We start from the raw sequence: 23,849 nt of genomic DNA on the forward strand, positions 1-23,849 counted from the left end.
AACAATTCGGAATACACTCAAGGCCGCCGCCCTCAGTTCGAATCACTAGTATTTTGATCAAGAACCTGCGTGCAGTATGGGACTATGAGAAAATATCTCAACAACCGCTCTTCCAATTGACGTTAATGTGTCTGGAACCTGGAGGAAGCCCAGCTCCGTTTGATCACTGGACGTAATCTGGCTGTGCGCCGCCCGGTGACTCGGTGACTGACTGAGCGGCCATTATTCGTGATCTCCCTGCCCTGGTCCTGACCTCGGATCACTGACTTAATTGTCTCACATTTAGTTACTGTCACTCAAATATTTGAAGAATTCTCAAATCACACTTTCATCTTCATGTAAATAAGTGCAGGAGGTAGCTGAAGTTAGGAGAAGAAGGTGGGTTGTAACAGCCGCACAGAGCTTTTGTATCGTGAGCTACGATTCAGTTCAAAAGGTGCCGAGTCTTCACCGAGAGGGATTTTTAAGGCTGCAATGGCTGAATGTAATGGAATGAAACTCAAAGGTAAGGGATGGGTTTGCGCTCAAGGGCGAGGACGTGCATGATGTCACAATACAACAATGTGAAAAGTTAGGTAAGTAGTGGTTCTGTTAGAATTAGTCTCCAAGGAATGACTATATTTATTAGTCTCGGTAAATACGCATAAAGTGACATAATTAATCGGATGCGTGTGCGTGCGTGCGTGCGTGCGTGTGTGTGTGTGAGAAATGAGTCCAGCACGAAGCTAGAGCTCTGGGGATTGATAACTTCCTGTGTCAGAATATTTCAAAAGAAATCGGGATGCAAAAATTATAATTAATCCTTAATGACGCATTCATTTTCCAGAAATTGCAGTATGACGCATTTAGTAAATGTGGTCGGAATGCCAGTTAGAGGAAAAGGGGTTTCATCTTTTCAGAATGGAAACGTGTAAATCAAAAATGTGTGAACCAATTGCCTCAAGGCAAATATAAAAGTACTGAAAAACCCAAGGCCAACCACCATGAATAATGTCAGTGATGTCATCTTTGGCTGTGAGGCATATGTACATGTATAAAAAGTAGCTTGGGGACACGAAACCTATGTATTTATGTATCTCACGTCGTTTTCACTCCCCAATTAGGTTGAACGTAAGTTAATAACCTCCATTAAGTGGTGAGGAAGTGTACCGAACCATCTATAATAACAGTTATTCATGGTACGGAACAACTAGGGTTTCAGTGATTTGTATAAAACGCAGCCAACCAGACTTAAATAATTCGACCTTATTGTGAAGGTGTTGCGCTTCTATTCTGAAGGCACAAGCGCTGCTTCCTACGTCAGGGCTGGGAGAGATGACGGAGCTCCGTGAGAAGTAGCAGGGAACCGCGGTGCGCTACAAATTTAGAGCACTGTGGAAACATGAGTGCGCTGCAGACCAGCCTCTAACCAACCACACACACACACACACACACACGCACACACGAACACGCACACACACACGCACACACACTCACGCACGAACACACACACGCAGGAACAAACTATATATATATGTCTATTTTCTAATTTCGTGAAGGAGCTTTTAGAAGATTTCGGATCAAGCTGATGTGATGTTTTGATGCACAAGGTAAATGCATTTACTTTTTTTTTTTAAAGAATGAATTCTGAAGTTTGGAGTTGGTTATGCATCTCATGTCCGGTGTTGTCATTATATCATGTGCATCCAGTCATTTTCTGCATGAATGAAGGAGAGACAAAGGAATAGAAGGAAGAAATAATGGGAAGGCTCTTTGATAACAAGTGAGACATTTAATTGACTCACTTCTTGTTTAAACACATTTTTCCCTTTTCTCCCCTCACCTTCTGAGAGAAAATCCATGTATTTTCATTCTTTGAAAAAAAATTTTTTTATACAGTCACCACGACAGGCTCAGCAACTGAGCAGTTGAGGGTTTGCTGTCTTGCTCAAAGGCATGTTGAGGCGTAGACCTGTGTCTGGTAATCTAATTCCTGCTGCATTTAACAAGAATAATCAGATACCACATCTTTTATCAACGTGACCCGGAGGAGAAAGCCTGGACTCGTGCTGTAAACGGGCTTGTTTGTTAACAAAATGAATGACTGAAGTGAATGAATGAATGAATAAACAGAGGCAAGGAAAGAGAGCATCAGCTGCAGGACCAGCATAGATTTGGACAGTGCTGTGAACCCAACCGGGGGTCCGTTCCATCTGCAACTCAATCAACACTCATTTAGATATGAGGGGTTTAAAAGAAGCAGCGAATGTAATGAGAATCTAATTAATGAAATGGTTAGTGACCCAGCAGCATTTATTCAGGTGATCATTTTCAGTCATCGGAATTTTAGGTAGAAAATATTCATGAAGGAAGGTGAGATTTACCACCTCACATCAAACAGAGTTGAACATTTGGTCGTTTCCAGGTGGAGAACAATACCTGGTTGATCTGTATGAGTGTTGCACCAGAATGGTCTGTGTCCACAGCTCGAGAGGACATTCAATTAGGAAGGATTTCTTTTATAAAACAGTTGTTTGGTATTTTGTGAATTACATGTACAAGACTTCTAGCAGAAAGTGAAATACGATTGCCATTGCCATTCACAGATATTAGCATATGTGCGTACAGCTGAAGTGTGCAGAAAACCTCCCAGATCAATACTGTGTGTAAATACATGTATGAGAGATGCATAATCTGAAATATGAAGCATAAGACTGGGGATTAGGCTGTTGTGTATATAACAGGGTTCAGGTATAAACTATAAGTGTTTTTTTTTTTTCATCGAAGTTAAGTATGGGTTCAAGAGTGAGTTTAAGAGATAAAGGTTAGCGTATTAGTTTAACTCTCATGGTCATAATTATGTATTTATTTATTGGCAATCTGAAATGGTGGTCTAATTAGCAGGATGCAGGTGCCTACTGAAAAAGATGGAGCCCATTACAGTAATATTACTATAGTGCGAGTAGTAGTATTACTGTACAGTAATACTACTGTAGCAGCTCATCATGATGATGGAAGTGTTCTGTATATGAATGTCAGCTTTACTGTGTGTGTGTAACAGTTGTTGAACGTACTCTGATTAAATAATTAAACAGAATAGTGGAACTAAATTACTTTTCATTTTATGTCCACCTCAATATATTAGAGGCAGCCCTCAGGGGGTCCTGCTTGTGCTGGGCTGGGAGATGAGTGAGCCCAGCAACTGTCGACTCTTACAGTTCCAGTGTCGCTCACTGGTTAATTAGTTTCCAACAGGATGCAGAACCTCAAAACAAACCTATGAATTCTTCAGATGAATATAGTGCTTTGCAACTTCACTCCCACAAACTCCAAAAGTTTTTTTTTTTTTAAGAAATGACTTTAGTCAGAAGGTGTTTTTCATGATGCGACTGTGGTGTTAGTAGAGGTACCAGCACATGTTGTACGGTAAGAGCATAAGGAAATGAAAAATTTGAAATTGAAGTCTTTGTGTGTTTTGCAGAATTCTGATAAACTTACCTTAAAGCACTCAGAGTGTGTGTTTACCCCTTGAGTGGAGTATTAGAGGTTATTTGTTGCACCAGGATTGTATTTTGAATATGAATACCTGATTTCGTAAGCGCTTCAGCAAGCACTTTACAGAAGACGTCTGCTGCCCTCTAGGGAGACATTAATGCAGTAAAGCTTTCTGGGCTCTCGAATGTGCTGTTGACCGACATGTGGACCGACGCTGCTCCAGGACAAAGAGAATATCCTGCTTACTGCATTTTTATTCCTCTCTTGCTGGAGAAGATGCTTGGAAATATGAAAGGAGGAGACATGTTCATAATGAAATGAGAGATGTCAACTCCTCAGCCGTTGCTCTGTGGATAGTATTGGAATTCGCTGTCTTTTCACATGATGAAGACTGTCTGACGTTGGTCCGTCAGCCTGTAAAGCGTTAAACAAGGAAGCAAGGATTTATTGCAAGGCTGATTATACTGCATTCATTTTGTGATGTATTGATACATTGTAAAAGTAGAGAAGATCGTCTGCTCACTTTAGGATTTGGACATGATAGAATGCGTGTGAAGATTCTCAGTTTTCAAGGTTACATCGGTCTAATGTATAACCAAGTGCTGTATAAAGAAAACGTAACTTTCTTGAAGACATTTTACTGCTCAACTGAAGGGTTTCTCCTCTCCAGTTTTCTTTCCATGGCACTTAGAAACTTGATGTAATTGTAGCTCACATCAAAAGAGAGTGAAGAGAACCTGTGGATGGACTTTTCAAGGTATAGGCTGACAACTTTATAATTTTTTTTTTTTATAGAGGTATGATTTTTGTGGGGTGGCACGGTGGTGCAGTGGTCAACACTGTTGCCTCACAACAAGAATATTCTGGGTTTGAGCCCTTGCTCCAACACAGGATCTTTCTGTGAGTCTGCATGTTCTCCCTGTTCCTGTGTGGGTTCTCTCTGGTACTCCAGCTTCCTCCCACAGTCCAAAGACATCAAGAGAGGACGAGGCTGATTGATACTCTAAATTGACCGTAGGTGTGACTGTGAGTGTGGATGTTGTCTGTCTCTATGTGTTGGTCCTGTGATGGACTAGTGACCTGTCCAGGGAGAACCCCGCCTCTCACCCCAAGGCAGCTGGGATAGGCTCCAGCCCCCCCTACGACCCTTAACAGGATAAGTGGAAGGATGAATGGGTGGATGATTTTTATGGATCCCAGAGGAGGAATGATATTAATTTGAGTGATTTTCCGACATTTCACTTAACCCCACTATGTGGCCAAACCAACCCACTGACAAGAAAAACAATAGATCTAAATAACAGTAAAGGTTGATAGTTATTAGTTAGGATACATTTTTGGGAGATTAACACTGAGCCTAAAGAAAAAAAAAACTTGCTGATGATGTTGCCTCGCATCATTCCTGCAGTTACAGTACTGCAGGCACCTTTGAAACCACCAGCTGCTGATCTTAATTCAAGACGAAAAATTTCCCTACTGCAAGTAGCTAGAACTCTGACCACCCCAGGCAGACACGACTCAACAAACCACTGAGGACAAACATTGTGTCCCTGATAAGTACCACGCTATGGGTCAGTATTTAAATCTAGGATCGGACAGTGGTAGTGGTTAAATTAAGTCTCTGGGAAGTGCATTTATATAAACATACATTTCTATGTTTTATTTCTACCTTTTGGAGTTCTTGGTATCAATACAAACCTTATCAGGACCTGTAGTCCTCACAGGGACTAAAGAATGGTCCTAATGTGGCAAAACATAAATTCTGAGTTTCTGGTTGGGTTAATGTGTATGACCGACGTAGCGGCCGTTTTCAGCCTATCACAGATATGTCATATCTGTGTTTGTTTTCACAAATGTGGGGATATTGAAAACCTTTTTTACCAGCACATAAAATGCAGAAAACATTGCCTATTTGAAAATGGTGTAACGTAGTGTGTCCAGCAGAGAGCGCTCCTGCACCTCCGACTTGTTTATTTTGCTATTTTATAGTGGTTTATAGTCAAGCATGACAATGTTAAGTAGTTTTTTTAATAAAAATAAAATATTAGTGTTTGTTTAAAAAATTAGAGTTCTGGGTACCTTTACATTGTCAGTACAAAACTGAGACACAATGGACATAGAAAGGGTCTGTTTTTAGTCCAGCACAAACATTCACCGTAGTGGTTTGACATCAGAAATCAGTGATTTTTTCCCCCTCCTGTAAAAATGGAATCAGATTCAAAAACCCATACTGGTCTGACCCTACTAAGGTTTGAAATGAGGTTAGATTTAAGGTTGGAGAGAAGCATCATTTGGTCAGGGTTAGGATGATGTTTAGGACTTTGGTTGCTATCCATACGAATGGAATGTCCTAACAAGACTAGCTACCTATGTGTACGAGTGTGTGTGTGTGTGTGTGTGTGTGTGTGTGTGTGTGTGTGTGTGTGTGTGTGTGTGTGAGACATTGATATATTAAGCTCTAAAGCCAGACCATAGCTTATTGTCAATTCCAGTCCCCTTTGTCTAATTCACTGAACTCATTTTCTATTTTTAGGGGGCTCGGCAGGGGTCTGAGTGTTGCTTGGAAGTCCTGGGATCATTACCGGCAACATCCTATTTATCACCCTTCTCCATTCTACTAAAGGTCGAGAGTGAGGTGGCCAGAGAGTTTGACGGACCAGAAGAAATATCAAAGACAAGAAATCAAGGATGATGTCTTTTTGCTCTATACTCAAAGACTGATCAAACAAATTTACACCCCACTGATACTCTTAAGTGACTACACGATTTAGTCCAGGACATGTTCAAGGTTCACATCTTTAATTTGTTAATTGCACCAGCTGCACAAATGGTTGAGCTAGTCAATAGCTTGAAATTAGAGTTAATGCTCTAGATTAAGAAGAAATAACATGGCGATATTTCAGAGTCGTGCCCCTTATCATTTAGTTTTAATCAAATAACTGTAGCCTTTGATTAAACCTACAACACAAAGAGGACCATCTACAAGTAGACATGGCCGACAACGTGAGCTCCAGAGTTGACACCCCCACTAATATCTCCCTGAGCCCCAGTGTCACCATCTCTGAGTCCCTGGAGTATAAGACAGTGTCTGTGTTCTTGGTCCTGCTCGTGTGTGGTGTGGGCATTGTGGGCAACATCATGGTGGTCCTTGTGGTCCTGACCACACGCCACATGAGGACACCCACTAATTGCTACCTGGTGAGCCTGGCTATAGCTGACCTAACTGTTCTGGTGGCAGCGGGGCTACCCAACATCTCAGCCAGCCTAACGGGCACTTGGGTGTTTGGGCACGCCGGCTGCCTTGGAATCACCTACCTGCAGTATCTGGGCATTAACGTGTCTTCCTGCTCCATCACTGCTTTCACCGTGGAGAGGTGAGGATGGACAAAGATCAAACCCGAACTGTTCTCCATCCAACTCTTTCTGGCTTGAACGTTTGGTTCAAGATAGAATTTGACATTAAAGGTGCTATGTGTAACACTGAAACAAGCTAGAACCTTGTACCCCACACTCCAAATATATATTCATGTCTTTAGGATCTCCTGTATCACTAATTTATGATCCTTCATCAATAGCAACATGTTTTGGGTGGTCACCTGAGGAATGAGGTTTCAGATCCAATTGGATTGGAATATAAAATAGAGAGAATAGAGACTCACTATTGCCTCTTGTGGTACAATGTGGTATTATGAAATGCAGCAGACTGATGCTAGCTTGAATCCAATTTTACATACAGTACCTTTAAAAGAGCTTATTTCACATCTAACAGAATCACACAGCTGTAGAATCACATTTACATCGCTGTATGAAATGGCAGATGGAGCTGAAGAATGACCAGAACCGTCTGCAGTTATGACAAAAAAAAGATAAAAATAAAAAAAGAAGAAAGTGATAGACATCTGGAAATTACAAACATCTTATCACTCAGATGCTATAGTTAAAACTGAGTGACCTAACAGTCCAAATAGGTTTTTTTTTTCCCTGATTCAAGATGAAACACATATTTAATCAATAAACATGACATCCAGCTATTTGAAATCTTACCGATGCATAATACTTTTGCAAAAAATATGACAACACACACTCATGACCAACTTGATATTGTACTAAAAGCACTTGTTTGCCTCTGGTGTGCAGGTACATAGCTATCTGCCATCCAATGAAGGCTCAGACGGTGTGCACTGTGTCCCGGGCAAAGCGGATCATAGCTGGGGTTTGGATCTTCACCTGCGTCTACTGTATACTCTGGTTTTTCCTGGTGGACATTCAGGTTAAACAAATGCATGTTACCTTGAATGTTGATTTTGTGTTACTTAGTAACTGCAGACAGCAACGACAGTTAACTTCAATTACAGATGGACATTAGACACATTACAAATTGAAAAACAGAATGAAGGGTACATTATGTTTTGAAACCATTTTTAGGACCTAAATTGCCATGTAAAAACACTTGATGGCAGTTCTCACAAAATATCAACAATCATACCCTTTGCATGGTCTGTCAGTAAGTATATGAGTCATGAGGAGAGTCAGTAAAACCTTTGTAGCTCTTTTGTTCAAATGCTGGTTCAACAGCAGGGGGATGTAAAAAGCTCTTCAGGGGCGCAGTGCCATTTCAGGGAGTGCAATGATTTGATTGTTTTATGCCATTTTTACATGCATCTCATCGCCGAAGCTTGACCCACCAGCTTGTTTTATCTCAGCATGTCTCTGATAACTGTGACATTCAGGAGAGCCAGGATGGACACAAACACTGCGGCTACAAGGTGAAGCGGGAGCTGTATCTGCCTATCTACCTCATCGACTTTGCCATTTTCTATGTCATCCCACTGCTCCTCGCCATCGTGTTGTATGGTCTGATAGCACGGATCCTCTACCTCAGGTAACTGGAGTTTGGTCAACCACCTTACCTGTAGCGTCCCATATCATTGATGTGGAATAATTTCTAAAGCTTTACTCCACTGGGCAACAGTGGAAACAGCTGATTCAGACGAATTAAAAGGCAGGCTCACAGACTTTCAAGTCTGCCTGAAAACAATAGTGATCTTTTATACTGTGAAAAGCTTTTTGCTAGTTCATGGCTTTACTGCTGCCAATGAGAGTTTAATATTTGACAGGAATAGATCCATAGACCGCAGGGCAGCATGGCTAAGGAGGTAGAGCGGCCGTCTCCTAACCGAAGGGTTGCTGGTTTGATCCTCACTTCTCCCGGTGACCATGTCGAAGTATCCTGAACCCCTAAGTACTCGTGATGGACCTGCAACGGACTGGCAACCCGTCCAGGGTGAACCCTTACCTAATGTCAGCTGGGATAGGCTCCAGCCCCCACGACCCTAAACGGATAAGCGGAATAGAAAATGGATGGATCCGTAGACTTTTTATGTTAAAAAAAAAGAATTTTAAGGTTTATCTCCTGCTGTCTGTATGGGATACACAATCCGGCATTTTAAAAATCCTATTATGGCAGTCAAAATGATTAACTATTTATTCTGAATAAAACCTGACTTGACAGCTAGGTGGATGGATTAATTTACTCCTGCCATCATGAAACAATTTTAAATAAAATGGATGAATGGATGGTGCAGCTTATAGAAACAAATGGTTGAGGAGGCGAAGATATCTCTCAGCCACTTCTGCTTTGCCTTTTTTCTGTTTCATAATCTCTTGTGAGTCCCTCACCTGCATGGAACAGAGCAACTTAATCACTGCTTTGACATTTAATATAGAGAGGACATAGAGAGATGGAAAAAAATATGCTATGTGGCCACAAGATCAGAGAGAGGGACAGTTTTAAAGAGCTCGCTTAGTCCTCACGGAATCAGATGCAGCTGACTTTTCCGAATCACAAAAATGTGGAGAGTGGAAAATGTAGAGATGCTGTTTGTGCTGTTCAGAGTCATCTCAGCATCGCCTGAGTTAATCACGTCATCATATCTCAGTCTGCTGCCAGTTCAGCTGTAAATTCTGTTACCTCTTGCTTAAAAAAAAAAAACCAAAACCCTCCTCAGTTCATCCACTTTCCATCACCTGAGACTCAGCATGTAGCAAAGAGTCTCCATATAGGCTGCACACATATCCAACTGCACGTATCTACTGATTACAGACACGTGTGTAAACCCTCAAAGCAAACATTCCGTCTAAGCAGACAATATAAATTCTGGGAAGTGAAATCAGGGACAATACTCAGATCAAAGTATGTTTTAAGTATAAAAGAAGTTGTTGCATGATTTACTCAGGTAGGTTGTTCAGAATCTTCATGGCCCTGACTACAAACAATTTGTCACCTTTTGATTCCAGCCCATTGTCTGGAACAGATAAATGACCTCTGCAAGAGGATCTAAAACAAAATTCTTCTATATTAATAATGCAAAATGTAAGACTTGCCAGTGTTTCATTGTTATGTTTCTCAAGACAGTACAACTGATTATGACAGTGTTTGAGATGCTTTGAGTCCAGGTGGCTCATTACTGCAAGTCTTCAGAGGGTCAGTCAGAGAACCCAGTGGTCAGTGGGTTCTTTTTTGGCACGTTCCGTCATGGATCATGGATGCCAGAATGACTTTTCAGAGGAAATATTGCACAGAATGAGGCAAAGCAGGCTGAACCAACGTATCAAGCCATTGGCCATGACGCACAGAGGAGGGGGATCAGCTGGCAGAGGAGCTGTTTCCCTGGTGTGAGGATGGAAGAAATCTGCTGCAAAGACCATTTAATTAATGTCAGTCTACAGAAATATAGTGCAGACAATGGAATGGACTAAATGGAAATATAGAAATGAAATATAGAATGGAAAAAATAGAATTAGGGTCACAAGGTCTACAGCTACCGGAAATCAAACGAGGCTGATGTGAAGTGTTTCGTCTCTCCCTCTCATCTGCTCCTCTTCAGGCCCAGGGACAGCCCCACTCAGTCTGTAGTCCGTCCCAGACTCCAGGAAACAACAGTACAATTAACCAAGATTGAATGTTCCTTGTTAAGACAAAAAGACGAGAACAATAAACAAATTTAGACATTTCATGGTGGAAAACTTCAGAAACTTTTACTTTATAATCATTCCTATATTACACATGTAATGAGGCCCGTATTTGTGTTGTTGTGGTATCTTTGTGTATATTTACGTCAGCACACGAAATTTAAACTGTAATGAATTGTTAAAAGGACTAGATTGCAATCCCTAGTGTTTGCACCACTTCTAATTTCCCTGGGGCGTTCCTGTGAGATGCCTGCTATCAGGCTTTACCATAGGGACACATTGTCAGTTGTGTACGCCCACATCACAGGGTGTTTTGGCCATTTATCACAAGACACCTTCTGCTGAGGCAGGCCCACCACAGGTTGATCGAGCCTGGGTGTGTGTCCCATGGTTATTTCGCCTTAGCAGCCCAGATGGTGTCACTCCTCTTCAGCCAGTGCCAATGACTTGTCTGCTAGGAACTGTTGGCCAGCTCTTTGATGGCCTATCTGTTAGCTTGACCCTGGACTCCAAACTCCCTCAGGAGCTTTGCTGTTGTACTCACTTCAAAGTCCCTACACCCCACCTCCACTGGGCGTACCCTTATCTTCCAACCTCTGTCCTCTGCTTCAGCCGCTAAGTTGGCATACTTGCAGCTTTTTCCGGTCAAACGCTCAATCCTTAATGGTATCCTCCCACGGAACTGTTAGCTCAATGATGTAGGTGAGCTGGCAGGAATTAGACCAGAGGATGAGGTCTGGTCGCAGGTTAGTCATTGCAATCTACAGGGAGAAAACGAGCCCCTAATGTAAGTCGACTCTCATCTGCCAATACCTGGCTGTATTCAGTGGATCTAGATCAAGGGTTGAGGAGCTGGACCTCTGCCTCATTCCCTCCTGAACAAACAATGGTGGGTGCTGGTGCACATCCTGGTTGCTGACAGGTTGGGCGTTGATGTATACCCTCTTGTGCTCTACTTTATGGGCCAGACACCTGAGGACCTGGTTGTGTCTCCACATGTATCTGCCTTGAGTGAGGCTGGTTATTGGGGTTGTACACAGGGGGCAGGATGGGTCCTTTCCAAACCATAGCTGCAGATTTATAGGAGAGAGCAGAACATCATATGTAGCTCAGATGATGAAGCTCAATCTATTGGATTTCATGCCCCAGAGTTCACTCCATCTGAGTTCCCTCTTCTCAACACCCTCCCACCTCATCCGGAGGCCCTGTTTGGCTTGTGTTATAGCTTTGGAACAGCTGGCTGCTTCCTCCTGCTGACACGCCTACTCTGCCACCATGGCTCAACGTTCAGTTGCAGATGGCTTTTGCCAGAGAGGTGACTTGGCCTGCTTCTTAAGAAGTACTGGTCAATTCGCGACCCCGTGCTGACTTTGCTAAGGAATTTCTTTTGGCCTTGATGGGTTTTAAGGCCCCTCAGTGTTGTCAGCTTTGACCAGCCACAAATGCAGCTCTGCAGCTTTTGTCCTGCCAGTGCTGATGGTCCATCAGTTGTGGTGCTGATTGTTCTTTTCACTGTCAGTTGTGTTCCGTGGTCTGTTTCCTTAAGATCTGTCCATGATGGGTCATCTTGGCCACCCCCGCTCACGTAGACCCCGTGGGTATTCTTCTCTTTGACGTTTTCGAAGCAATGATGGGTGGACCCAGGAACGCTAACCAGCCCTGGGCCCTGCCGGTATGAGTCGCTAACCCACACCAGCACCAATAGAGTCTATTCCCTCCTATCAGCGGTCTTCGGCCATCATCTGGTCTTGCCTTCATTGTCAGCTGCACTTTCACAGCGGTCACTGGATCATTCCAGAATTCAAGAGTGATGATGATGAAGATTTAGAAAATAGCTATAGAATAATTTCAGGAACTCAAATTCAGCTATTAAGTCTCAAACCTCCCAGACTGACACAAATGACTCCTGTTTCTAAATGCAGCAAGGCAAAGCACTACCAAATTTCTTTCCAAATGATGGAGCAGCAAAGGTTTCATCATTTCACGGGAGGGTTGATGCTGCCTCGCCATCTCTATCAGCACAGTGTCAGAGATGCCAGAAGGAGTATTCACATGGGCATTCTAGGCATTTCCTCTTCTCATCAGGGATCTCCCTGATTAAAACACTTCTTTTGATTTTCACTGTTTTCACTGGCTGTGGTCAGCCAATAAATACTTGCTTGGCGACACTGGTGGACAGCACTCTTTCCTGTCCGTACTGACATTAGGGGGAAAAACTGGGTCAAAAAGAATATCCTGCACCCTCCTTTTGATATGAATGCATCGGGATAGATGTGCGGATGCATGCTGTACCCGTTGTATCCTTGGTACACTGGGGTTGATTCTGAGAGACACCACCAAAATTTTCTACTGAAAATCTGCCCGCAAATGCCAGCAGCCAGAGACGCATACATGCATATGTGGCCTGTTTTCCTCACAGTGAAATGCACCTTAAAGCGTCCACTCTTTCAGCTGACAGTAGATCCAGCAAGGTTGCTCTCGGTCTAAACAAGCTCCTCCCTGCCTGAATGTGCCAGCAGTAGCCAGTCATCAAGATATGAAGCCAGGCGGACGCCACGCTCACTGAGCAGGTTTGTGACTGCCTCTGTGCATTTTACAAACACCCTCAGGCTCAGACACAGGCCAAAGGGGAGTCAACTTTCATCTAAGCACTTTCTGAAATAAACAGTGTGTCTCTTCTTCCTCTGTCCTCTCAATCTCTTGGTGATACTAAACACAGACAGCCGGCAGCTCACTTACTTTACATTGGATTCTTATTTTCAGCGTTTATTTAAAAACATAAATCAAGCGCTTCATAAATATCATGTCAGTTCTTTCTGACCGTGAAAGATGAAAAAAGTGACCTAAGCTGGCTCTCTTCATATACTTTTATCCAATGGCAATGCTTTGTATCTCCTGATATCTTGTGGCCATGAAATAGATGTTTCTTTATCCCTATGGTAACTCTGTCCATAGATTTGTTTCTCCTCAATTAGAATTGACAAAACACATTGAATGCACCAGATATAGTTGGACTTGAATTATTAGTGCTGGTCAGGTGACAAACAATTAAAATAAATAATTCATGAAAACAGACACAATTTTTCTTAAAGCAGTTCAAATACAATATCAAAAATAGCAGTGCATAATAAAGTTGATCGACAAACTGAGGGAAGCGAAGTCATTTTTTAGTCCTGATTTCCTCAGGCAGGCTGTTCAGGACCTTTAAAGCCTGACTACAAACACTCTGTCACCTTTATTCCCCCCAGCCTGCTCTCTGGGACAGAAACATGACCTCTGCCTGAGGATCCCAAACTTAGTGCAAGCTTGTATGGGATTAATGCAATTTGTAACGCTTGCCAACATTTCATTGTTATGTTCCCAAAACAAATACAGTGGACCTCAGTGCCTGAGCTATTTTTAGGTCTGTGCATGGGTGACACAGGAACTGCTCGAGGGAACTTCAAACTTGGGAACACAAGGGTCTACTTGAATGCAAGGATGAACTAATTAGATTGTGCTGGCCGAAGGTAAAAAGTCACCGTGACCTCGCGTCCCTCCCATTCTCATCTCAGAACGCTTCCAGGGAATTTCTGCAAACTGTGTTCTAAGATAAAAACCAAGATCACCGTGAACCTTAGTAAAACATTTTTTAGCCATAACACAGACATACTTGTTACCATGAGGCAGTGAATATAATTCAAACCTGATCTCAAAATATCCCTAATGTATTGACAATGTTGCAGAAAATTCATATTTAACTTTAAGATGCTTAAAGCTATGATGTCATCAGGATATGATGCAGTTGTTAGGGATTGTTTGCATTTTCTGCATAATGAAATTTACTGATTGACTACCGGACATTAATTTGCCAGCAAATGAGGATCCTAATAAATTTGATCAATAAATAAAATGAACCAAGCAGATCAGTCACTGTCTCCCTGCTCGTCCCTGGATGACTGCTCTAACACACTGGTTACATCCCTGCAGCCCTCTGCCCAGCCATTCGGACACCAGTGCCACCACGCTGCGTCGAAGCTGCCGGGAAGTGTCTGAAAAAGGGAAGGGGGGTCGCCAGAGCCGTCCGAAGAGTGCTCTCTCCTCCAGGAAACAGGTCTGTGCCTCGACCTGCATTGCCACCTTCACCATTAACTTCCTGCTCACTCCTTTCTTGTTGTTAGATCTTGTCGTACGCTTTAAGTAATTGCTGCACAATAGCTTTGTTCACATTTGACCCTGGCCCTGTCTCTGGTTGTGTAGGTGATTGCCTTGGAATATAGAGAGCCTGATTCCCTGCAACAGCGGGTTGATGGTATTCCCGCCAGACGTTGATTCAGAGTGCCCTCTTGTCAGTTATGCGTCCTGGCTGTTACAATGCCTGGAAGGCAATTCAGACCAATAATGGCTTCTTCTCCTCAGGCTGAGCAGGAAAGAGTCTTCTTTGAGAGAAAGCTCTCCACCTTTCATATTACATTCTCTCAGGATTTTTTTTGGTCCTGAAAGCCTCTACTTTAATCCAACCTTTATCCACTCAAGAAGGTTACACCAAAGCTAGTTTTAATTCAGTGGAGTTTTGTCTCCACATATTGTTCTTGCATAAGTTGTAAGGTATTCAAAAGCCAAATTTTCCATTTGAACAAAGGGAAAGAAGGCTGACGTGTCATTTTACTGAATTTTCACAACACAGAATTAACGTACTCAGAACGACAAACAAGATGACCAAGAAGAAGGAGTCAAAAGAGGTGTCATTAATTTTCGAACGTCTTCAGTCCAAAATGGCGGAGACTGCTGGGCACTGATGTTGCAACACATACACAGATTTACTTTCACTTCTAGACAATGTTTCCCGTTCTATTATCACGTGTCCCAGGTCTGTCTGCTACGTTGTGTTCTGAGAAGACCCAGTACATTCTATTAATTCCACGAAAATGCACAGCTGATTCTAAACAAATGGTATTTGTACTCCATCATAAACATTTACTCACCCTGGAAACTGAACTACTAATCAGGTCAGTCTTTGTGTGTCAGCCGGCACCAGAAGCTGATCGTCTTAGATCCCTCAACAATCAAAACTCCGTCGTAGGTTGGTTCTCTGTCACCGTGTGTGTCCCTGCTCAAACACAAGCCTCGGTGAGCTTGAACTCTTGTGCTTCAGTAGCGAGAAGATCTTTATCTCGTGTGTTCAAGGAGCTCCATCTAAGAGCAGAAGATTTGCATAATGTGATTTGGGATTTACATTGAAGTGTTCTTAATACCGCAGATGATTTTACCCTCTCAGTTCTTGTTCAATAGACACTTCATGCTCTTTCATTCATCTTTTGATAGGCAAACTCAATCTGATAGGAGCTTGATAAACTTGTGCATGCTAAAGAATGGCACTTTTATGATGGCAGATTAACACAGTCGGTTGTCAGATTACTATGTAGTTTTAATCTCCGAGAGTTCCTTCATGCCTGTGATCTCCTCAAGTGTATGTTGAGGAAGAGAGATGGGGAGGCTTGGTTTTTTTGCTCGGGGTGATTCGATAGCATCAGAAGCTCAATGCAAATTATTTTTGACTCAGTGGGCAGAAATGTGCGTCCATGCCTGGACTCAGTCTGAGAGAATGCTCTTGTTAGCTTAAAAAATGTAGACACATTATAGTCGTAACATGCATAGTTAAAATGCCACCCGATGCTTTCGGTCTCATGATTGCAGCACAGAGATAATTGGAAAGGCTCCTTGCCCACCCCCTCAATTGCTCAATTAAACACATTGCTGTGCAAAGATTTTTGCTCTTTATCTACCTGCTGAGATTGCTGCCTCTGGCACAGCACTTTAAACATGAACACCTTATCTGCACAAGAGAGAAGACGCAGCATTATAAATCTCCTGTACTTTATTTTGCTCTATTTTTTTCCCTACCTTACTCTATGGAATTTATGGGTGGTTGCACCCAAGGCAGGCACGCTTCAGCAGAAATGCTACAGCGCATGTGAAGGAGATGTGAGGGGCTGTGATACACACACAGATGGAGTGAGCGATGAGGCTTGGAGGATGCAGGTAAAAGTTGGGTACCATTATTGGCAGCTGATAAGACTAATCAGTGGAGTCTTACAGGCTGAATCACAGGGGGTTCAGAAATGTCTGAGTGGTTACCATGGTCACTGGTCGCTGGTGGGGTGGGGTTGGGAGAAGGGTCAAGGCATGCTGAGGGATGTTGACAACACAAAAGCGCGTTCGCACACACACACACACACACACACAAACACACACACACACACACACACACTCACACAGCAGCACTCTGACATTTAAGATTGAATGTTTTTTCTTTCCATTTAGTTCTATGGATTTATTGCTGTTTCCTGTGTTCTGCCTTTACTAGATTACAATTGACAAGTTGCTTGTAATGAGTTTAAGTGTCATCTTTAATTATTAGCAGTGATAAGCTCACTACTTATACTAGCTGTCAAGGAAGTCATCATTAACTACATGTAGAAGTGCTCTCCTACCGCTGCTAATGCCTGAGTAATATTTCCCAAGAGAGTATGAAAATATCCAGAGAACAGATGTTTACTATCAGGACCAACTACCAGTAGACAAGTGTGAGTGTTAGTTCAGGTAGGCGACAGCGGTCTGCTCGCTGACTCGTCTCCATCACTTACTATCAGCTGACATGCAGCGTCGTTGCCATGCATGAATACAAGAAGAATCCCTTCATTCATTCTGCTTGCTGAGCTCATGTTAAGCCTCCTTACAGATGGACACGGACCCACGTCCGGGTTTGGAGCAATTTTTTTTAAAAAGCAGTTGTAGATCAGTGCTCCAGACTAAGGGCTCAGCTGGAGGCCTTAAAGCCATCAGTTCAGTGGAACAGGAATGAAATTCTCAGTTTGCTTATCAGCTGCCATTCTTTTTTTCCGCTAGATTTCAGCTGGTCATCTAGCAGGAGTGAAGCTAACGTAAAGTATTCTGCAACTAGAACATTTGAGGGAACGTCTGCCAAGCTAAGGCGATGGCGCCATTCATGGATCTTCATACACCCCTAGAGGAACACATGCACCCTGGAGCCCTTTTCTTCTCCTTTCTTTCATTGTTCAGTTTCCCAAAAACCTATTCAGCTAGTGAATCTACTTTGACTGAAAAAAGCAAAAAGTGCTGAACATATTAATTATAGGTGTTGAACTGCTGAAACGTGCATACACAATAACCTTTAATAATTATGAAACAATTAGAGAAATTACTGCTCACGTTGTCCTGAGTTTTATTGTACAGCATCTACTTCCTCCCACAGGTGACGAAGATGCTGGCAGTAGTGGTGATCCTCTTCGCTCTGTTGTGGATGCCCTACCGGACTTTGGTTCTGATCAACTCTTTCGTGTCCAAACCTTATCTTGATGCTTGGTTCCTCCTGTTTTGTCGGATCTGCATCTATGCCAACAGTGCCATCAACCCTGTGATTTACAACGCCATGTCTCAAAAGTTCCGCTCTGCGTTTCGTGGCTTGTACCGTTGCCAGCATCTAGAAGGACACCAGAGGACATTGTCGGTGATCCAGACCAGCACCTTGAAAGACCCGGGAATCGCCCTGGCCAACAGCAACGGAACCAATGAAAAGGTCCACAGAGCACAAAAGCAGAATGGAAGTGGTACTCAGGAGACGACATCAGCCAATGGCAAGAAAGTAGAGCCTTCCATCAAAATCATCCCTGCCCCCTACTGTTTAGATGTGGCTCCCGTTGAGATGTCGCCCCCTGGTGACACCGAGGTAGACCAGCCTCCATCAGACCATAACACCGTTCATTTTTCAGACACATGTACAACAAACAATCATCAGGACATTGTGTAAATATATCAGTATGGCATGACTTTGTGAGTTTTGCTGAAATCTCCTTATGTAGTGTGGAGAAAAAAAACCCAGATTGATGGAAAGAGTTTCTACTCAGAAACCTGGGACATCCATTTATTTCAAGATTCAAAAGGAAGTTGGAAAAGGCTTATTTCATACTAAAGCTACTTCAAATACTTTGTCAGAATATGGCTGTGTAGTTCCTTACTGATATTAGATATATTATTTTACATTTCACCCAAATCGTACAGTTTTATGTATAAAAAAAGAAATAATGATATAATATAATAATAATTTTGTCAAAGTATTCACACAGTATGACCTCATTTTCAACATGCCATGTGCCCACCAGTCCCCACTGTATCGACATGAGTTAACCAGATTAAGCACAGTCCGTAAAATACATTTCACTTTTTGTAATAAAAAGAAATCGTGGAGAACAGTGTTAAAGGGGCTTTCACAGGGATGATTCACTGTATAAACTATTTTTTGGGGGTTTTCCTGCCTCCTCTTAAATTGTCCTGCACGTAGTGTGATCTGATTGAATGAACTAGTTATTGGTTCATTTAGCTCCAGAAATATATATCATATTTAGGGCTATAATTTGTAAAAAACATTTCAAGCACTTTTGCTCTAAGATTCCTAAACTGAGACAGATCGTTTCTTCGTATTCTCTTAACAGTTAGACACTCTTCAGCTTGGCCCAGATGTGACTGGAGAGATAATGGACTGTAAAATCTCAAATACAGATCTGTTGCTAAAAGTATCTCAGATTGGTATCAAATGATGGTGAAACTGTTACAAATGTATTTTTGTTGCAAGGCCGCAGCAGATCCATTTCTAGCAGACCGGAGACCTGTTGAGTGTCACATGTCCTCACCTTCCCTGACCAGCATTAGAAGTGCTGAGACAGCATTATCTTGCTCAGTGAGATGGAGTCAGTCCTGCCATTTTCCAAGACTTCCCACCTACTGATGGATTCGGTGAACCTGCTGATGAGAACATGAAAGTATTAGTCGAAGCATTCTGTTTCAGTGAAGAAGATGTATGCCGTGTTCCACATCGGAAGGCTCCAATGGAAATGTGATACATCCCAGTTCATGACGTGTGTGTATGTTTACAGTTTCCTGAGTGTGTGTTAGTCTGCATATTTATTGGACATTTCAATGCCCTCTTTTAATATTATTTGCCTTCGCAAGCGAACATTCAACATTTAAAAGAAAAACATTCTTTTTTTTTCTGTTAGTGGCATCAGTGTTTCGTCGAAGAATACACCAAGTTTTGGGAACTTATACAGAAGCAAATAATTGCTATATCAGGCTGCAACAACAAGGAGTGACTCATACCACAATACCACATCAGTCTTGTTAAGCAAGTAAACTGCCTGACCTTATACACAACACATAGGCATTGTTCAGAACGAAGAAAAGAATTTTCAAATTTTGGTCTGCTTCCTTGAGATGCGTTCTTTCAGACGACTCCACCAAAAAAGAGAATCATCCCCCTTTTCCCCTTTGCAGAACATTGTTTTTGCAGTAACTATTTAGTTTGATTGAAATGAAAGGACACAGTGGGATCGGTATGGGTTGCAAATTAATTTTGAGAAAATTTTATGGGTTTCCTGGTGCAGAGTCATTGTAAAAGTAGATTTTTCAGCTCTTGACATTGCCATCTGATTTACGGTGACAAAATGAAAATTCTCTGTAAAAAACTCTGCCACAAAAACATGACACATTTATAATATACGCGCTCATATCTAGTTTCTGGAAATGTATACGTGTACATATTTGATTAGATAATACCTCATTTACATATTCATATGTCAGAAACTTGTAGTACAGAAGTATTGTCTTGGCAGAAGAAAACAATTCATCTGAATGCATGGGCTTTTAATTTTTAAACGATTTTTTTTTTTTTTTTTTTAGCGATGCAATTTGAAAAGAAAAAACAAATTTGTTGTCTAGTGCTGAAGTGATGTGGTATTGAAATTATATTACAAATAACGTGAAGTCTTCATGTTTAAATGCCATAACTGCTTATAGCACATGTATGGCCATTATTTGCTTCCATAAATGAGCCCCATAAGTCAGCTTACCCTTTAACTGATGAGGATGTCATGTGATCATGGTGTCAGCATCCTAGCATACACCCAACATTGTGTACACTCTGTACAGTGTCAGCTTCCTACTATAACTGAAAAGGTGTTGAAGAATCTCACATATATTAACAGTCTGTGACTTCTTGCTCCTGTAAATTATGATGTATAAGAATGGGTGGGAATTTTATTAATTGATTCATTTATTTTCTTGGGTGTACAAAATACATTTGTATGTTTATGTTCATTTTTTTTTTTTTTAACCATCTCCTGCAAGGGTTCCCAAAATGGGGGGTCTGGACACCCTGAAGTCCATCGACACAGGTGGGTCGTTAAGTGATTTTCAGAAATCAAAAAAAGATCTAAAAGAAAATTAAAAGGCCTTAAATGTTTCTAAAAATGAAAAAAATAACATTGTTAGTATTATCAAATAGCAGCTGATTGTTACTCTTAGTTTGTGTGCGTCCACTAAAAACCCCTCCAGGGACAGGTGGGCGGTGACAGCCCTCTGGTACTTTTATTTTGGGGGTCCTGAGCTTTAAAAGTATGAGAACCCCTTAGTGCGTAAATATGTAAATGCATGCATGAAACTACAAGGAAACAGCTTGAAACTTTTGAAAAACCTTTGTAAGTGTGAGTAAACTGTACAATTCCTGTAAACAGCACTTGTGTGTTTTCACCCTGCTCTTGAAATGCTTGGCAGGCTGGTTAAAACAGACAAGAGACCAAAATATGCCAAAATTTAACACTGAGTAAGTTGTTGTTATTTGCTGGTTTTTCTTTTCAAGCTATTTGTTTGCAAATTCGCTCAATCAATAATAAAAAAAAAAAAGTGATAAATATTGATTAGTCACTCCAGGAGGACAAATTGCTTTCTTTTCTTTCAAAAACTCAGAACTCTGTTGTAGCTGAGGACAGGTTGCTATACTACGAATACATTCACTAGACGCCGGCCGTGGAACTGTGGGGCCTCGGATTTAAGGCAAAGACAAAAAAAGAAAGAAAGAAAAAAGTAAGAAATACAGTTTTATAGCCAACTTTGCAGTATATGATGACAAATGTTTTCATTTGGCATGGTTTTTTTTGTTGTTGTTGTTGCTAAAATGGCAGAAGACAAGACATTCAGTGATCAGTTTACAAAAATTTCTCTGTACTTTTAATTCGTCAGTTGAATGTGTGTGTTTGCCAGCAGTTGAATTGGTGTTAATTTAAAAATCCTTATTTCACTATGTTGACTATCATGTTGGAAAAGTTAAATGCAATTCAAGTGCCGCTAATCAAAAACCCCTTGATATGTTTTACGGTGTCAGTGGCGGTGGACAAACGTGAAGTGAGTTTGTTGTGTTATCTTAAGATTAGTGAGTCACCCACTCATATCTTTACTTGAAAATACTGTTTTATATTACTTAAATGCATATAAGAGTTCCTTTTGGAAAATTTGAGTATGACTGATATAAGTCTTTTAGCCATGCCAGTGTATGTGTGTGTATTTCTGTCATTATTTAGCCCTGGAGAGCTGCTGTCGTGTTTTCAATGTGTTGTCCACAGATTTTCAAATGTGTTGATTTTTAAAGTGACTTTATCTGTTATATTGCCGTGACCTGGTATTTTATTGTTGTTCTGGTTTGTGGTTTATAGTTTGCATGCACAGTTCAGTGGCTTTCTTCTAGTAGTTGAACTAACGTCAATAAAAGCATTCGCAAAGCATCTCTGAATCACTGCTGTATTCCAAGCAATCAATGGGCCTCATTCATGAAATGTTCTAATGTGCAAATTTACTCTTATTGCCCATATGATGGTTTAACCCTCAGTTTAATCTGACAGGAACACAGAAGGAAGCAAAGCCTGATGGCTATTTCAGCTCCTTTCTCCTGACATATCTTGCATGCAGTTTTATACCTTTGTTCCAACCCTCTTAGCAACACTTTTTTTTTTAAGGTCTGATTAGGTTTTGGCACAAAAATTCTTGGCTGAGGTGAGTAAAGATCAGGGTTTCTGTTCAGATTCGCTCTGTTTTGACGATGACCATAAGCCAGCACCCACCATGGGGACACAAAATCACCAGCCAGCTCCTGCTGCAGCTGCACAGCAACATGAGTCTCACTAGCCTCGAACATGTGTCTCATGTGCACTCCCTCCACCTCTGTATACAGATTCTTGATAGACATGACGTGACTTCCTACTTGGCATCAATAGAGCTAATAGAACTACATGTTTCAATCCCTTGACAGTATTAGTCAGAGCGGAGAGGTGAAAAGGAGAGTAAGATGTCATTGGGGTCATCAGGTGGGCACCCTGCTTCATCGACATTTCGTTGATTGAAGCCCACGACGACCCAGTTTTTCTCAGCAGACTGAGTGTCGATGTGGCATCAAAACCCCTGTATCCCACCTCTACTGGGAAGGTACTGGTCTTCCAGCCATTCTGGGAATCTTCAGCTGCGTGTTGGAATATTTGGTCTCTCTTCTCATAAGCCTCTTCAACCCCCTCTTCCCATGGTACTGATAATTCCACAACATATGCCAGCTTTGTTGTTGGAGACCACAGGACCATGTCTGGCGGGAGTAGTGTAGCCATTATTTCTGTGGTAAACATAAGCTTTTCATCAACGTCCACTTCCAATTTCCAATCTAGCATGACTGCAGGAGGCTTGCATCCTTAGTTCTTGTGTGAGGCTCTTGATGTTGGCCAGCTGGTACGAAATTTGTGAAGTTGACCTTTCCTGCTGATGTTTGTGGGAGGTTGTTTGTGGAGGTTCGCCTCTGTTCCAATATTGATGCCAGCTCTCTGAGTACTTGGGTATGCCGCCAAGTATGGCGCCTTTGGGTTAGACTGGTATTGCGCCCTGATAGAATGTGCCTTCGGGATGCAGGTGCTTGATACAGGGAACAGGCGGGATCTTCTCTTTCGGGTTTTGGGGGGGGGTAGCAGGTCATATGGGGTTTTGATGACATAATTACTACAGTCTCTGGATGACATCGGTCACATATAAATAGTACTTTACAAGTACAAATTTGGGTCTGTGATATTTTATGCACGAGGCCTGACATCATTTATATAGAAAACTGCAGTTTGGAGGACTAATTCCACCTGGTATCTGGAACTCGACTCAGAAAGACAGACAGACTCTCCAGCATCATTCTTTGTTATTTTGGACGGTGCTGTTCTGAAACAGTGGCACTCGCGATACACTTTAGTAGAAAGTCACTAGTCTGGTTACGCAAAAGAAACTGCATCATATTGATTCTGGGGTTATGAAATAAGTTCCGACTGAAGCAATTATCAAATATAATTTTATAATATTATTTTATGATAATCACGGTTTGCTTTTTTCTGCATTTACATGAATTGCATAGCAGTTTTCCTCTGGCCATTTAGACACAATTAATGCCTTCATAATGGGGAATTCACAGAAAACAAAAAAAAAAGCGTGCAATGTAGTTTGGCTCTTGGTCATTTTATCTCATTAAAACCAGGCTCACAGTTTGCAGTTCTCTC

At 41.8% G+C, this 23,849-nt stretch overlaps 1 protein-coding gene across 4 annotated transcripts; it reads left to right on the forward strand.

Annotated features, from left to right (window-relative positions):
* Positions 1-541: 541 nt before the first annotated feature.
* Positions 542-22,005, forward strand: trhr2 (thyrotropin releasing hormone receptor 2). Of its 4 annotated transcripts, none has more exons than XM_086208611.1 (6): positions 542-575; positions 6,008-6,848; positions 7,612-7,744; positions 8,205-8,356; positions 14,416-14,539; positions 17,702-22,005. In XM_086208611.1, the coding sequence occupies exons 2-6, from the start codon at positions 6,466-6,468 to the stop codon at positions 18,254-18,256; spliced, it is 1,347 nt and encodes a 448-aa protein (XP_086064737.1). In that variant the 5' UTR covers positions 542-575; positions 6,008-6,465; the 3' UTR covers positions 18,257-22,005. The 4 variants fall into 4 exon arrangements, with proteins under 4 accessions (XP_086064737.1, XP_086064736.1, XP_086064739.1 ...); XM_086208610.1 differs by lacking the exon at positions 542-575 and adding an exon at positions 1,334-1,589; XM_086208613.1 differs by lacking the exon at positions 542-575 and adding an exon at positions 1,334-1,589 and having other exon boundaries at positions 7,612-7,687.
* The last annotated feature ends 1,844 nt before the right edge of the window (positions 22,006-23,849 follow it).

Source organism: Aulostomus chinensis, chromosome 7, assembly GCF_037954235.1.
Source record: "Aulostomus chinensis isolate RoL2024-O1b breed Wild chromosome 7, RoL_Achi_v1.0, whole genome shotgun sequence".
In the NCBI taxonomy this organism is placed as follows: Eukaryota; Metazoa; Chordata; class Actinopteri; order Syngnathiformes; family Aulostomidae; genus Aulostomus; species Aulostomus chinensis.